Below are 15809 nucleotides of genomic sequence, written 5' to 3'. Positions count from 1 at the left end.
AATGCTCGATCGCCGGGTCGGGAGGGTGTCACATGTGTGTGTCTGACACGTGTGACTTTGTAATCAGCTGCCAGTGTTGCATTCTCACACCTTTTTTTCTCTGATGATTAGTAATAAGCGGTGAGAGCGGCCACGTCTTTGCACGCCGGGCTGTTTCTCCCCCCCGAGGCCTGTGCTCTTTGCTCTTTGGCGTAACCTGTGGTTGTGTATTAGTCTGCGCCGTTTTAAGCGTCCCAAAACGGCGCCCACTCGTAATCCGACATGACTCCTTATCAACATTTAGCTATAGCGTGTTATGTTACGCACTCAGCATCTAGTCAAATCAAATATCCTTTTGCAAACCGTGCTATTGATTCAGCCGTTAACACAAGACTGGGCTCGTTGCACAGAGTAAAGGTCAGGGGCTCGCTGGCTGTGCCGGTTTTAAAAAATGGAGTCTGTGTGTGTGAGTGAAAATCATTAGAACATATGTATGTATTGTCACGACAACCCCCCCCCCCCCCCCCCCCCCCCCCCCCCCTCCCCCCCTGGTGTAGCCACATCAGCACAAACAAGCGCACCTTTTGGTTTAGAATGTTATTCAACTCTGCTGAGTGTGTCGGAGGAGCACTCTGCGAGGCTGACAGTCAGCATGTGAAGGACCTGAATTATTTAAAGCCACGAGAGGTGTGTGTGTGTGTGTGTGTGTGTGTGTGTGTCTTTGTTCACCCCACTGGGTCCTTCTCCCTCCACAAACCCTCCGCCTGTGTTTGAGCAAAGGGAGATATGTGCGAGAGAGACGCGGCCCGCTTACAATATAGTCCACGGGGCTCTCGGGAAAGGAAAACTTCCACACCATTCAAATCTCATTTTGGCCCGAGACCGGAAGGGGGGGGGGGCAGCGAGGTTAAACGTGCTATTGAGCAAAGAGAGCCATATATAGCGTGTAGAGAGCAAGGCTGTGGGCCAGATAGAAGACGATGGGAGGAGGGGCCGGCCCTTGCCAGCCCGGGGGAGTTTTTCTTTTTGCGGAGGTGGAGGTGGACAGAAAGCAGGTGGATGTTTAGACAGAACGATAAGACTGACAGAACGCCTGATAAGCAGCCTGACTGTCAGGTTTGGCAGCCCGGCGGTGAAGTGAGAGAACAGGAGGGAGGGGGCGGCGATGGTGGAGAGGCAGATTCAAAAGTGAATACAGGCCGCTCGGAAGTTGTAAGGGAATAATTTAGAGGAAGGGCACCTGGTGTTGAATTTGAGACTGTTGACGTACGTGGAGCCGCACGGACTTCAACTCCAGACCTTTCGGTTCCATCCATGTGACAAGTGGGACACCCAACGCCCGTCGAGCTGAATGTGTTTGGCTTATGGATGCTAGCCCGGCATTGTGATGGCATTCGGGGGGGGGGGGGGCCTGCTCCCCCACAACCTTTTCAATCTGACACACACAGATTGGTTTGAAGCAGCTGCACAGACTGAAATTGTGTACAGCTCAGAATTTGATACTTAATATTTAGTCAAAGTATTAATTACATGCAGATGTTAACATTTAGCTCAAAGAGCACGTAGCATGACTGAAGGCTCTTGTTTGGTTTTGACGTTGTGTACTTGTAAGTTGCATTGTGTCCCTGTCGTATATAAGAAACACCATGAAAATAGATTTCTTTGAATCTTCCTTGATAACCTAATAATTGGACAGCCCTGTGTTGAGGTCACGTCCGCAGTGCTAACCACCACAACGTGTCTCTTTCTCGGCTCCAGGGAAGCCCCAGAGCATCGAGAGCTCAGAGCGGGTCCAGCTGTCGGGGACGTACAACGTCCGGAAAGGGAAGCTCCAGCTGCCGGTGAACCGCTGGACCAGACGGCAGGTCATCCTGTGCGGCACCTGCCTCATCGTCTCCTCTGTCAAGGAGAGCCAGACGGGGAAGATGCACATCCTGCCGCTCATTGGAGGAAAAGTAAGTCCACGTCGCACCACGACAGGGCACGACTTTTGGTTTTATGGTGATGTTATGTATGTATGTTATATATTCTTTGGATCATGAACTCATAATGTCATATCACTCGCTCTTATTGCCCCCTGCCAATGTCTCCCTGCGCAGAGAAGATTTCTCTTTATGACATTTCACCTTGAACCAATGTTTGTCCTTTAGTGACACAGAGGAATGCCTCCAGCGTTGATCACTTTAGCTCAATGTCAACAGAAATTCAAGCCAGGTTTTTGAAATATATATTTTTTTTTTTACAATGTCCATTTCTAATCTGGAGTCATAATGCTGTAATTGATCACTTGGGCATTCAAGTAGCCCAATTTTTTTTTTTTTAGTGGCCTCCCTGAAAATGACCTTCATCTGTTTATTGCTTTATGGATCTGTTTATCTGCAAGGCCGTTAAATAAGCTCCAAGGGCCCTCCTGAAAAGCCAGCCCTATCCTACTTGCCTGCCAAAGTATACACAAAGTATATTTCATACTCTGCCACACCCGGTGTATTAAACATTTCACACACACAAACACACACCCCACACACACACACACACCTGACCTCTAGTCAACTATTCATTCATGCACTTGCCCCTGCATGTGCCCGTGTATGGTGAGTTATATGGGTGCCAGTGTTGTATTCAAACACATAACTAGTCAGCCATTTATTCGTGTGCGTCCGTGTGTGTGTGTGTGTGTGTGTGTGTTTGTGTGCGTGTGTAACTCTGCGTGTCTAAAGCGCAGATTCAAATACATTTATTCTTGTTTAAGTCATGTGTTCTTTGTATGATCCATGACTCATATATATTGTTAAGTGTGCTTCTGGTTGACTGGATTCGTCTACCCAGCAGCCAGAACCAGAGCTGATGTATTGAGACGTCCATGTGTCAGCTGTTTCTCGCTGCTTCCATTTGTTGTGGAACTTTCTACTCCACAGGCATGGCGGTTATCGTTTGTGTACAAAGCGGAGGGGAGCGGGGTTAATGCCTAATAATAATAATAATAATAATAAGGCCGCAATGTCACTCAATGTGTGCGTTTTTTGTCGTTCTGCAGGTGGAGGAGGTGAAGAAGCACAACCACTGTTTGGCCTTCAGCTCGGCGGGGCCTCAGAGTCAAACCTACTACGTCAGCTTCGACAGCTTCACGGAGCACCTGCGCTGGCACCGACACGCTGCCAAGGTACTGTGTGTGTGTGTGTGTGTGTGTGTGTGTGTGTGTGTGTGTGTGTGTGTGTGTGTGTGTGTGTGTGTGTGTGTGTGTGTGTGTGTGTGTGTGTGTGTGTGTGTGTGTGTGTGTGTGTGTGTGTGTGTGTGTGTGTGTGTGTGTGTGTGTGTGTGTGTGTGTGTGTGTGTGTGTGTGTGTGTGTGTGTGTGTGTGTGTGTGTGTGTGTGTGACACAGGTACACCGGCCAGTACAGTACGAGCTGAGACTGAAAACACATAACGACCACCACATGGCTCTTGCTCCTCTCTCTCATTTGAACTCAAGTAGGCCACAGCCAGAAAAACAGGGACACGCATGTCAGCAGCACCCAGAGGGGCCACTCAGAATAGAAGCCTGGATAGAAGCAGCACGTGCTCCAGTGACGAGCCTCGAAGCTAACTCCGCGCGGAAAAGCTCGGGCTCACAGGGTGTAGAGTTTCTCTTTTAAGACGAGGTAAATTTGACTAACAAATCGCAGGTTAACTGCTCGACGCACCTGCAGTGCAACTAGATTTAGGCGATGATGTAACGGCAGGTCACGAACCTGTCAGACTTTCCCTCCACTTCTCCTGATTCCCTAATCCTAAGAAGATTGGCCATTGAGTGACATTTGACCACTTAGCAGCGGGCGACTCTCTCACACACACACACACACACACACACTCACTCACACAGTAAACCAGTTTAAGTCTGGTGCGGTAGTGATAATCCTGTTTAACTCTGCGTTTCTCTTCCCCTCTGTTCCCTCTCCACTCGTCTCGCCGTCCTCCCATACCTCCATCTAGATGGTGTCCCAGAGGATCAACTCGGTAGATCTGTCCTGCTGCAGCCTGGAGCAACTTCCCCCCAACCTCTTCTACAGCCACGACCTCACCCACCTCAACCTCAAACACAACTTCCTGCCCGCAGACCAGCGGCTGCAGCAGCTGCAGAGGTACGGTGGCATCGCGAATGCACAGTGAACACACCTGAGGACCAACTAACAGGAGGGGGAGGGTTGACAGTTCAGACTGATGAGACTCGAGAAGGTTTTGCACGGTTTCTCATAATTCAGGCCACAAATAGAGCTGGGCTGTTGTTCAAGGAGGGGAAAGACGACACACGGGCACGTTTCACTGCACAGGTCATGGCTGGCTTGTTTGGCCAGCTTTAGCAGCTTCCCGCTGCAATTTGCGAGCCATCGACTTGAGCAGTCTCGGACTTCGGCCATTGGCACACGGGGAACAAATAGGCTAGCCAGATCTGTGCCGTACCAGGCTAGGCCAAACGAGCCCAGAGCCCAGAAGGGTAGATGAGTCTGTAGGGGAGCTTTTAATGTGCCTGGCCTCCTTCACTCTCCCTCTCTGTGGGCACCATCTGCTGCATGCTTATCATGGTCCCAGATTAAAACCCACAGTCAAGACATGTGCGCGTGTGTGTGTGTGAGTGTGTGCGTACAAATGTATTTGCATTCATGTACACAGTGGTACACGTGCATGCCTGTCACAGCCTTTCTTACTGAAGATTATCGCCAGAAGATCTTCATCGTTCGAGTGAGTGAATTGTGTGAATTTGACGCTGGGCTGTGTGTGTCAGCGATGTATGTGAGAGAGGAGGAGAGAGTTGCTTGCTTGGATTGCAACCGGAAAAAAAAGTGGCTGCAGGCTACATATTTGGGGTCAGTGCATACAAATTCTTGATACAGTATGGCATTCATTTCTTTCTTTTTTTTTTTTTTTTTTTAAGATGACTGCACTGACTGTGTGTTATTTGTGTGTGTGTGTGTGTGTGTGTGTGTGTGGGTGTGGCTGTGCACTAACAATCTGACGAACAAAGGCAGTCGATGCAAGGGGACACATCTCGTTTCAAAAATATAGGCTAAATGATGCGTAGCTCCCCTGCTGGTCGAGCGAGGTAACATCCATTTATCTTTGCCAAACCTAAGTAGGCTCATCCGCATTTGACCCAGCATGACAGAAAAAGAGGTCAGTAATGAGAAAGAGATGAATCGTTGGCTGAAAATAGAGCCGTTTTGACGGGAACGTGGAGCGGAGTTGCTTCAGTCCTCGCTTTTGCCCCCGAGAGGCTGAAGTCCAAAGAGCAACAGTGCTCTGTGTGCAGCCCCCATGCATGTGGGTGCATGTGCTTTGGTGTGGACAGTTGTGTGAGAGTCTGTTTTTGTTTCAGTATAAACACCGGCTTTCTCTGACATCTAACGTGGGGTCATAGTGCTTTGTGTTTTTCCAAGACGAATGGAATGTGTGAACCTGCCACATGCCCCTCTCTCTCGCTCTCTCTCTCTCTCTCTTGCTGTCTCTCTCTTGCTGTCTCTCTTGCGTTCTCTGTCTCTCTCTTTTTCTCTTTCTCTTCTCTCTCTCTCTCTCGCTATCTTCTCTCTCTCTCTCCTCTGTCTCGCTCTCTTTCTCTTCTCTCTCTTCTCTGTCTCTCTCTCTCTCTATTGTCACTCTCTTCTCTATCTTTCTCTATCTTCTCTCTCTCTCTCTCTCTATTTTCTCTCTATCTTCTCTCTCGCTCCTCTTCTCTTTCTCTTCTCTCTCTCTCTCTCTCTCTCTCTCCTCTCTCTCTCTCCACTTCTCTTTCTCTTAGCTCTCTCGCTCTCTCTCTCTTCTCTCTCCTCTTCTCTTTCTCTTCTCTCTCTCTCTCTCTCTCTTCTCTCTCTCTCTCCTCTTCTCTTTCTCTTATCTCTCTCGCTCTCTCTCCTCTTCTCTGGCCAAATGCTAACTGGTGGGTGATTTGCCAATCAGATATGCATATAATCAGTCGTCTGGGATACGAGCTGTCTCCCCTGGCATGGGACTGCCTTCCCGGCATGACTGAGAGACGGAGGAAATATCTGATGTTGCATGCATATGATGTTTATATACATATGTATGATAGTCCAGTTAAGTTACGAAGGACGTAAAAGCCAACAGAAATGAGGGGGGGAAGGCGAGAGAAATAATAGAATAACGTTGGACAGAATAGTGTCAGAAAGATGGAGTTTGAGATAAAAGCGTTGAAATAATTCAAGTTGCACTCACATCTTTTGGGCCGCTCGGTGGTCGGTGATATGTAGAACACTTTTGCAAGCAGTTGCTGTTTTACACATTCAGCCGACACAGAATAACATTAGCATTCATTTATTGTGTGTCTCTGCCCACCTAATGAATCCAAGGCCAATATCCACACTCTTTTTACTCCATGTTTGCTCTTCCTCAAGCCCCGAGCGAGATGGAGCTGGCTGGCGTTCTTCCTTTTGGTTCTGGTTACAACCGCGAGAGATGAGGTTGATGACAGCGGAGTTGTAGGCTGGAACACCAAAACCTCACGATGGAGAGGCGGAGCTGAGGGGAACTGCACAGTCAGATGATCATTGCACAAAAAACATTGTTTAAAACAGATTGTTTGCTAGGTCACAGCATTCACATATCGCTGCCTTTTTAAAGGTGTTCATTCACACAGAGCGGCGTTTCCTTTATTTCGGTCCACGTGATGAACGTAACTCCGATATCCACACCTTTCGGTTCTCTTGTTGGTCTCGCATCTAACAATAAATATCTGTGTCTTCAGCTCACAAGCAGCTTTGTGTTTACCAGCTAACCTCTAACTTTGTCTCTGCGCCATCTAGGGAAAGAAAGACGTTTATAAAAGTGGACTTTGAAGGGTGACGACCCAGAGCGATGAGAATGACTGCCCGTTGTGTGGCACTCAGGTCGTATGAAACCTCTTTGGCAACATAAAAACACGCAGAGCACATCCTGCAGGCCTCTGACCTCATGACCTCTCGTCTGCTCACTATGAGGAGTCAAATCTCGTTACTAAAGTTACCCACTTGTTTACTTACTCCTCTTCATCCCCCATGGGTAGTTAGGCTGCAATGAGATCTCTCCATCGCATGTTGTCCATGGAAACCTGTTTCGCCTCTCCCCAATGACAAGATCACCTTGTCCGGCGGCTCCTCCCACTTGTCCAGCTAGCAGGGCCAGATCTCGCTCTTCTCAAGCCGATGCAAGATTGATTTTCTTTGGGACCAAATGCTACTTTTACACATGAAATAAATATATTTGAATTTGACTGAGCTGCGTTGTTAACATCAAAATCGAAAGCAAACGCGCAAATTGTAGCTAACGAACCAAAAAAAAGACTTTTTACAATACAATAAAAAACAAAGTTTTGACTAAATTGCACATCTGTGAACAAAAATAAATCTCTTTTGATGTTTTGTTGAAGTTCGAGGTTACTTTGAATGACCTTAATTAATGATGATGTTCAGGGCTTCGCAGAGCAGTGCTGCGTATTTAAAAACTTGATCGTCTGATCCATTGACCATATGAATAATTATGAATGCAGCTTTAAATACACCTGGAAATGATCAAGGAGAAAAGAGAATAGCGTGACCACACACACAACGCCAGAGGATGACACAGACCAGGGGAGAGTCTGAGGAGGGAGTGTGAGCATTACTCAGCACATTGCAGGGGGTGATTTAATGGTGGAAGGACACTCTGCCACCCACTCTGTCATGGAGTCACCCTCAGCTGGAATAACTTGGCCGGCCTAATCAATAGCCCTGACGTCTCGGTTGCCTTTTTCTCCGTCAGCGTGACATATCGTGTGTGTGTGTGTGTGTGTGTGTGTGTGTGTATATATACACGTTGGGAGGTACATCAAGTCGTGCCAGTTTAAGCAGCTGCTCCAGCTACTATGGCGTGGTGCCCATCTCCGGCTGGCCACGGCTGCTCTCTGTGCCTGATCGGTGACAACAGGTCCTGTGTGTGTGTGTGTGTGTGTGTGTGTGTGTGTGTGTGTGGATGGATAAATAAAGACCCCTGCTTCGCCTTGTCCCCCCCCTCCCCCCTCTGAAGGTCAACGCTCTGCCATAGGACACCAAGCCAAATGCCTCTGGTCAGTGTGTTTGAATGAACAACACACTGACGCTTGTTTTCTCAACAATCAGACGTAAAGGTTTAAGGTTTCGGCGGGTTGTATCTACCTGTGTGTGTGTGTGTGTGTGTGTGCGTGTGTGTGTGTTTTTCACTTAAACTAATTCTGTGTAAGCTACACTTTGTTACATTGCCCCAATTCATTAATATATTTATGAATAACTTCCACTCTCTTACAATATTCATGTTGACAAGATACAACTACGTCTCCAATCACTCGCTCACACTTTTACTCTTCTCTTTCTCTTTCTCTTCTCTTCTCTTCTCCGTCTCCTTCTCTTCTCCTCCTAATGTGTCTTTTCAAATTGCATCCTCTACTTGCAGGTTTTCTCGTCTGCGAAGCCTCAACCTGTCCAACAACCACATCGGTCAGTTCCCTTTGGCAATCTGTGACATCCCCACGCTGACGGAGGTCAACCTCAGCTGCAATTACCTAACGTGTGTCCCGAGCTCTGTGGGAGCCATGACCAAGTAAGCAAGAGCAGGAAGTTACCGAGAACACACACCAGACGTTAACCATGTCCGATGGTATTTATGTTGCAAGATTGAAATGTTTTTGATCTTTATCTATCTTTTTCTTTTTCTTTTTTAAATACACTTTGGTTGTTCTTCCTTTGTTGGTCATTGTGCTGTCTCCCCCCACCTCTCCCCACTATTGGCTTGCGATGTTGGTAATTACACCGCTCTTTCACTTACTGCCGGGTCGGTCCTGCTGAGTCGGGGCTAGTGCGAGCTTGCATCGATGCCATCTCCGGGCTGGGTGGAAAACCAGTGAATCTATTCAACAAACCAACCACACAGCCAAATGTGGGCGTTACCTAGCAACGAGTGCATGGCATAACAACCACCATGGTTCACTTAGCTAGTTTCGACATGTTAGCAAACAGCAACACAACTTGCACAGTCATCTGTGGTGCTCGCCCGTGACATTTTGTCTTTTGTCTTTTGTCTGTTTGCGGTCAATTTCTAGTCCATGCGAGTCAAGTAGAAAACACAACATACATATATATATATATATATATATATATATATATATATGTTTTTCTTCATTTAAAAAGGGTTTTCCGCATGTTATTTTAACTATTATGTATATTTATTGTGAAGAGTCCAATTTTGACCATCTACTTTTCCATTGCGGTGCACACCTTTGACTAAAACATCAACGTCTTATTGGTGGACCACTGCATTACCTTTTTAGAAATGATTTGTGTCAATTGGTTCTGGTTGCTGAGCCAATTTGTCACTGCGCCCCTCTAAATAATCACAGATTTCTATTTCTATGCCAACTTGACTGACTCATGCACAGGAACATGTGCTGTGAACTCAAAGCCCATGCAAAGCTCAACATATCTGTATGTGTGTGTGTGAACGCCGGGCTCGATGAGAAGTTAATCTGCAGGAATGATCCGGTATGCCTGTAAATTCCCAAAGGGGCCCAGTATGGCGTGTGTGCCGCTTCCGCCACCTGCTGGACCCCAGATGTACTGATTTACCAATCCTGGAAGTGCCTAATGTGGCGCTCCTCTCTCAGTTTGCAGACGTTCCTGTTGGATGGCAACAGTCTGGAGGAGCTGCCCGTTGAGCTGGGCTCCCTCCAGAGGCTCAGCTACTTGGGCCTCTCCTTCAACCAGTTCAGTCACGTGCCACAGGTGCTGGAGCAGTTAGCCTCCATGGAGAAGCTGTGCATGGCTGGAAACAGCCTCGACACGCTCACCCTGCAGAATTTCCGGCTGCTCCGCGTGAAACACATCGACCTGAGGTATGGCAGTTTAGGCAGATTGTATTAATCAAACTAAAACACGATTTGGAGATTGTGTCGGGGTGTTTATGTGAAGGAGCTACTTGACAACTTCTTCGAGAACAAGCATCACTTAACACCCAGTTATGCTTTTTTCCAAATCCATGCACTCGATGACACATGTCATCCCACTAATGATGGAAACAAAACCAGCAGGAGGAAGCTAAAACCGCACGGAATCAGGGAATCATTTGCTTTCAGTGGCTCCATCCAGTCTCATCCCGGTTTGCCAAAGCACAGGGCGGGAGTGACTTGCACTATTTTCGAGTTAATACTTCACCCCTTGTGACTTTGCTTAGATGAGGTCAGTCAATACATTTTTCCAGCATTGCTGTTTGGGCAAAGATCACTCGGTATCTCTGATGAGGAGGATGAGTGCTGCAGCTGTTTGCTTTATGTCCATCTATTGACCCCCTTTGGGGTTAGGGTTAGGGGTTACCAAACCCTAAGTGTATCCGGAAAAGTTTTGAAACGACCAATCAATTAATCGACGGGTTTATTGTTTAATCTGACAAAAATCAATTGATGGATTCATCGTTTGGTCTGCAAAAGGTCAAACAAATAGTTTGAAAAGCTCGGCACAAGTTCCTGGGGTCAAAGAAGACTTTTCTGAAAAGGTGTCGTGTTGGCTGCTTTCTTGTCAATTTAAATTCAAAACTTTGAGTTTTGGACAAAAAACTGATGTTTGAAGATGTCATCTTGGGCTTATATTGTTATATTACATGATGCATTTTGAGAGTAAATTAAGAAAGAGTCTGTCATGAAAATGATCAATCACTAGTTGCTGCCCTTATCAGGTCAATGGGCAACTTTCTGTGTCCTAAGAAAGGAGGAATAGTACGTGGAGACGTGAAGTGGTTCATATTTGATAGATAAGTTATTTTAACATACATAATCGTAATAGAAAACGCAGACGCAATATATAATCATGAAATTGTGAAATAATCAAAGAAATTGTTTTAACTGTTTAAAACATTATGAAAGGTTTTTCTATTCTGCTTCTTTTCACAGAGTTTATAGACATCATCATTTTCATTTCATTGCAGTAGTGTTTATTTCAAAATGGCCCCTTTGTAAAAGTCCAATGTTTTTTTATATTCTAATTCTTCTTCATGAAGCCTCTTGTCATCACAAAGTCTGTGCCTGCCAATCAAGACGAACAGGGCAATTATCAACCAAATTCTGGTATTTGATCATGGAAAATAATAATATAATGATGTCTTCTAATATCAACCTGAGGCCTGCTCCCTGCTCCCTCTGTCAGGTTGAATAAGATCTCCAGCATGGTGCCAGATGAGCCCGACCTGCTGAGGCACGTGACCCAGCTGGACGTGAGGGACAACCGGCTGACGGAGCTGGACGCCTCGGTCTTCCCCAGACTAGAGGTGCTTCACTGCGAGAGGAACCGCATCGTCTCCCTCAAGGCCAAGGGCGGCTTGCTCAAAGGCATCTATGCCTCCAACAACGGTGGGTTCGGCACGCGGGCCTTCATGTGCGCTTGAGAAAAGAAAGAGGCCCCCCTTTCCCCATCTCACACTCCCACCAACTCATCTAAAAAAATCAAAAAAAAATCAAATAACTCGCATCTTATGTATAACTCGTAAGTCCCTCCCTCCTCTTCCTCAGCACCTTTATTTCACCCCACGCTCTTCTCATCATTGCCGCAGTCTCATGGTCTCTCTCCATCATTCCTCTCTTCCTTGTCACTCCCCCCCCCCCGAACGCTCCCCTCCAATTTCCGTCTACCTGCTTCTGTAATAGGCCGCGTCTGTCCTTGCTGTAGGTTAATGTGTTTGGATTTATCCCCACAGAGCTCCGGCAGCTGGATGTGAGTCCTGTGCCCTCCAATCTTAGTTACATGGACGTCTCGAGGTGAGAACAATTCCACAAGTGTGTACACACACAGACACACACACACACACAAATGAATGCAACGCTAATAGGAAGAAATAGCTTTAAAGATCTTGTAACTGCGTCGCCAAGTACCTGGTAAACTAATCTGTGAAAGGTTGACGTTAGAGGTCACTCTCAAACTGCCAGCCTGGATAGCTTCCTCGTGGTCAATAAGAAAGGGACAATAAGAGTATTTTCATTTTAAGGGCTGTTCACATTCTTTTATTGTTATTATTTTTTTTGTTATCCTTTTGAGATCTGTTGAGTTGTAAAGGTTATTGCATTTTTTTTTTGTTGACTGAAACGCAACACAGCAAAAAAAAGGGAATCTGAAATAGTACAAAATATGGGAAGACAGGCAATTTCCAACCACTAACTGAAGACGCCGCCCTTTCTTTTCTTTTTCTTTTTAGCAGGACTGTTGGGAAATTCAAATAGATGCAGCATCGCAGTACATTATATTCAATGTTAGGTATCTCGCTTTTTTTTCAAACGGCACATTATTAATCATCGTCAACCCATCTCCCCCTGTAGGAACCGCATGGAGTCCTTGCCAGACTGGCTGTGGGAAGCTAAGAAACTGGAAGTTCTGGACATGAGCCACAACCTCATCACTGAGCTCCCGGCGCGGTGAGTCTCTCCCTCTCAGCAAATGTGTCCGTTAGCCTGTAAGTGGAGTACAGTGCTGCATTATTCCCCCTGCCCTTTGCCGGCCAGTCATCTGTCCCCCATTGTGCCTCAGAAATCACACAGATAGCCTGTAACCTCCATCCATTCTCTTCCTCTTCATATAGCCTTTTAGAAGGTCAGATGCTGCTCACTTCCTCCTCTTCTTTCTGCCTCGCGTAGGATCTCGCCCGACCCTCCTCCCTCTGCTTTTTCTCTTTTCCGTTTTGCTCCTCCTCCGGTCCCCCTCATTGTCTGCAGATTTATTTTTTGCCCAATAAGTGTCGGCGTGATTAATTTCAGCCGCAGGCTCCACTAGAGTCGCCGCTATTTTCAGTTTCCACGTCCTCATCCTTCGGCGCCGCACTATCCTCATTTCTACGACCGCCTCGGTCGCCTCGTTCAGCGATCTACACGTCGAGCTATCCATCTTACACCACTCGAGGTCTACAATGCTCATCCTTGATGTTCTCGTGCTGACCCTAACCGTCTGTGTACTCCTCGCGCCGCAGGTTGTTTTGCAGCAACAGTCTGAGGAAGCTGAGTGCAGGACATAACCAGTTGCAGAGGCTTCCTGAAAGAGTGGAGCGCCCTCTGTTGGAGGTTTTGGACATACAGCACAATCAACTGGTGGAGCTGCCCTGCAACCTGTTCCTCAAATCTGACAGGTAGCATTAATCACCAGCTGCAAGGGAGTTGTTGTTTATCACACAGTACACCCAACATCTTCCAAGAAGATTTAACAATGAGGGGAAGAAAGGTTGGCTTAGAGGGCGAGGTTTCAATAGGGGGAGGGGGGGGTTAGAAGTAGGCATAAGTGACATGTCGGTATTTGTTTACATCCCTGTCTCAAGGAGCACAAACACGAGTCTGTACTTTAACTTTGACTTTCAGCTTACGGTGCGTAAATGCATCAGCCAATAAGCTGGAGCACCTGCCGCCATCCAGCCTATCAGAGGAGAGCCACAGCATCCTGCAGGAACTCTACCTGACCAATAACCGGCTGACGGATAAGTGTGTTCCCCTGCTGACGGGCCACACACACCTTCGTGTTCTGCACATGGCCTACAACCATCTCCAGACCTTTCCGGCCAGGTAAAGAACTTGAATTGAGCCATTTAGTCAACCTGTTGATTATTTATTCAATCTGTTAATCATTTGGTCTGAGAGAGGCTGGTACAGATGTCATTCACATACGCTGCAACAGTGACACATTTATAATGTGAAATGGTCTTCATACTGCATCTTTTGCATTTCTGTACTTATTGGCCAACAAATGCCCTAATACCAATATATTGGTGATTCATAACGGGCCGATACGTAGCCTCAAATTTAATTAGACAATACAATAGTCCTAGAAATCTATAATTTCCATCAGTCCAGAAGCCAAAGACACTCAATTTACAAGGATTTAAAGAATGAATTAGGCCAGTTTTCCTTGATGAATAAATAAATTGTTGTTTATTTATTTTCTGTTATCCAACAAGTCGATCAGTTTGAATTTGTCATCCTCGACTCACCCAATGCTTTTCCTAATCTTCAGTAAAATGGCCAAGCTGGAGGAGCTGGAGGAGGTGGACCTGAGCGGAAACATGCTGAAGACTGTGCCCACCACCATCATGAATTGCCGGCGGATGCACACACTCATCGCCCACTCCAACGCCATCGAGGTCTTCCCTGAGGTCATGCAGCTGATGGAGATGAAAGTAAGACAGTAGTAATGCATAATATTATATCTGCTCGTCTTCATGAGCAGTACGTGCGTATGAGCTCGAACTGTGTGTGCACGCGTGACACGAGCGCCTCTTCCTCTGTTGCCAGTGTGTGGATCTGAGCTGTAATGAGCTGAGTGAGATCACACTTCCAGAGAATCTGCCCCCCAAGCTTCAGGAGCTGGATCTGACTGGAAACCCTCGTCTCAACCTGGACCACAAGACCCTCGAGCAGCTCAAGTGCGTCACGGTTTCTCTCTGTTGCTTTAATATAAACCTATAGCATATATTATATTAATATTTGCTGTATGTGTATACATTTGACTGTTTTTTTTCTTTCTCTATTACACTACTTGCTGTTATGATGATCCAGTTTCCCAAAGAACATCATCGTTTATTTAAACTATCCTTTTATGATAGAATCCACCATGAATAAATAGTGCTGCCAGTAGCACTTGTATCTTTACGGTGAATGTCATCTATCTCATGTGTTGTTGTTTTTCAGTAATATCCGCTGCTTCCGTATTGATCCGCCTCCAACCTTCTCGTCCAACGAGGCATCTGGTGGGCCTGCTGTGTGGAGTCACGGGTACACGGAGGCCTCGGGCGTCAAGAATAAGTGAGTTCAGATCAGTCAACGCTGACAGAAACAACCACCATCCCACTGAAGCGTCACTAATCCAAGCCCCTCTTGAGAAAGTGCATTGTTAATGCCAGATGACTCGTACGAAGGAAATATTAAAGCGGCGCTTATTGAAAACATGAATCACGTGCATGCCAAACATCTCTGTGTGAGCCAAATTCAACGCGTGTAATGTGCACGTTAGCGACGAGGCTTCAAGCAATCGCTCCTGTTGTTTCCACATTTGCGTATCCGCGAGGACCAAAGGGCTTTGATGACGTAGGTCCTGCTGCACAGTCGAGTGAATCAGAGAAGGCTTTGTTTCCATGGTTATTGATGAGCGGGGTAGTGCAACCAGTATGTGGAGAACAGAGGAGTTTTGAAGCTCAATGACGCTGCGGCCCGCCCTGTGTTTTCTCCCCAGACTGTGTGTCGCAGCTCTTACGGTCAACAGTTTCTGCGGGAGTCGCGAGGCTCTGTACGGCGTGTTCGACGGGGACAGGAACGTGGAGGTGCCCTACTTGTTGCAGTGCACGATGAACGACGTGTTGGCCGAGGAGCTGCACAAGACCAAGAGCGAGGAGGACTACATGACCAACACGTTCCTCGTCATGCAGAGGTAACGCGACAACATCATCACCCGTTTCGGTAACGAATCGCCCGTAAAACGTGTCGCAAGTCTGGAGTCCAAACTCTGCGCGATGAAAGTGAATTGAGACGAGGCGTTTGAAAATATTCACTCCGTCCCCTTCTTTCTTTGCCGCCACAGAAAACTGGGAACCGCGGGGCAGAAACTGGGTGGCTCAGCGGTTCTGTGCCACCTTCGCCATGACCCCACCGACCCCGGCGGCTGCTTCACGCTCACGGCGGCGAACGTGGGCAAGTGCAAGGCCATCCTGTGCCGCGATGGAAAGCCTCTATCGCTGTCGCTGCTTCAAAATGTGGGACTCGAGGAGGAATACCGCAGGATCAGGCAGCACAGGGCCATCGTCACCGAGGTAGAGATCATTGTAAAACGTCTCGGAGTGCTCTG

General features: G+C 47.1%; 1 protein-coding gene across 1 annotated transcript in view; it reads left to right on the top strand.

The window, feature by feature from the left end:
• The window catches only part of phlpp1 (PH domain and leucine rich repeat protein phosphatase 1), a 40456-nt gene that overhangs the window by 21903 nt on the left and 2744 nt on the right, over positions 1-15809 (top strand). The window contains exons 2-16 of the mRNA XM_034555381.1: positions 1738-1934; positions 3014-3139; positions 3949-4097; positions 8410-8556; positions 9617-9844; positions 11148-11350; positions 11695-11755; positions 12311-12406; positions 12955-13110; positions 13337-13537; positions 13986-14148; positions 14264-14394; positions 14660-14773; positions 15201-15395; positions 15546-15774. Of these exons, the coding sequence (XP_034411272.1) occupies positions 1738-1934; positions 3014-3139; positions 3949-4097; positions 8410-8556; positions 9617-9844; positions 11148-11350; positions 11695-11755; positions 12311-12406; positions 12955-13110; positions 13337-13537; positions 13986-14148; positions 14264-14394; positions 14660-14773; positions 15201-15395; positions 15546-15774 (2396 nt within the window). The remainder of the gene's footprint in view (positions 1-1737; positions 1935-3013; positions 3140-3948; positions 4098-8409; positions 8557-9616; positions 9845-11147; positions 11351-11694; positions 11756-12310; positions 12407-12954; positions 13111-13336; positions 13538-13985; positions 14149-14263; positions 14395-14659; positions 14774-15200; positions 15396-15545; positions 15775-15809) is intronic.

Source organism: Cyclopterus lumpus, chromosome 17 (genome assembly GCF_009769545.1).
Source record: "Cyclopterus lumpus isolate fCycLum1 chromosome 17, fCycLum1.pri, whole genome shotgun sequence".
Classification (NCBI taxonomy): Eukaryota; Metazoa; Chordata; class Actinopteri; order Perciformes; family Cyclopteridae; genus Cyclopterus; species Cyclopterus lumpus.
The sequence above is the reverse complement of the archived record's forward strand: the minus strand, read 5'-3'. Positions and strand labels throughout refer to the sequence as shown.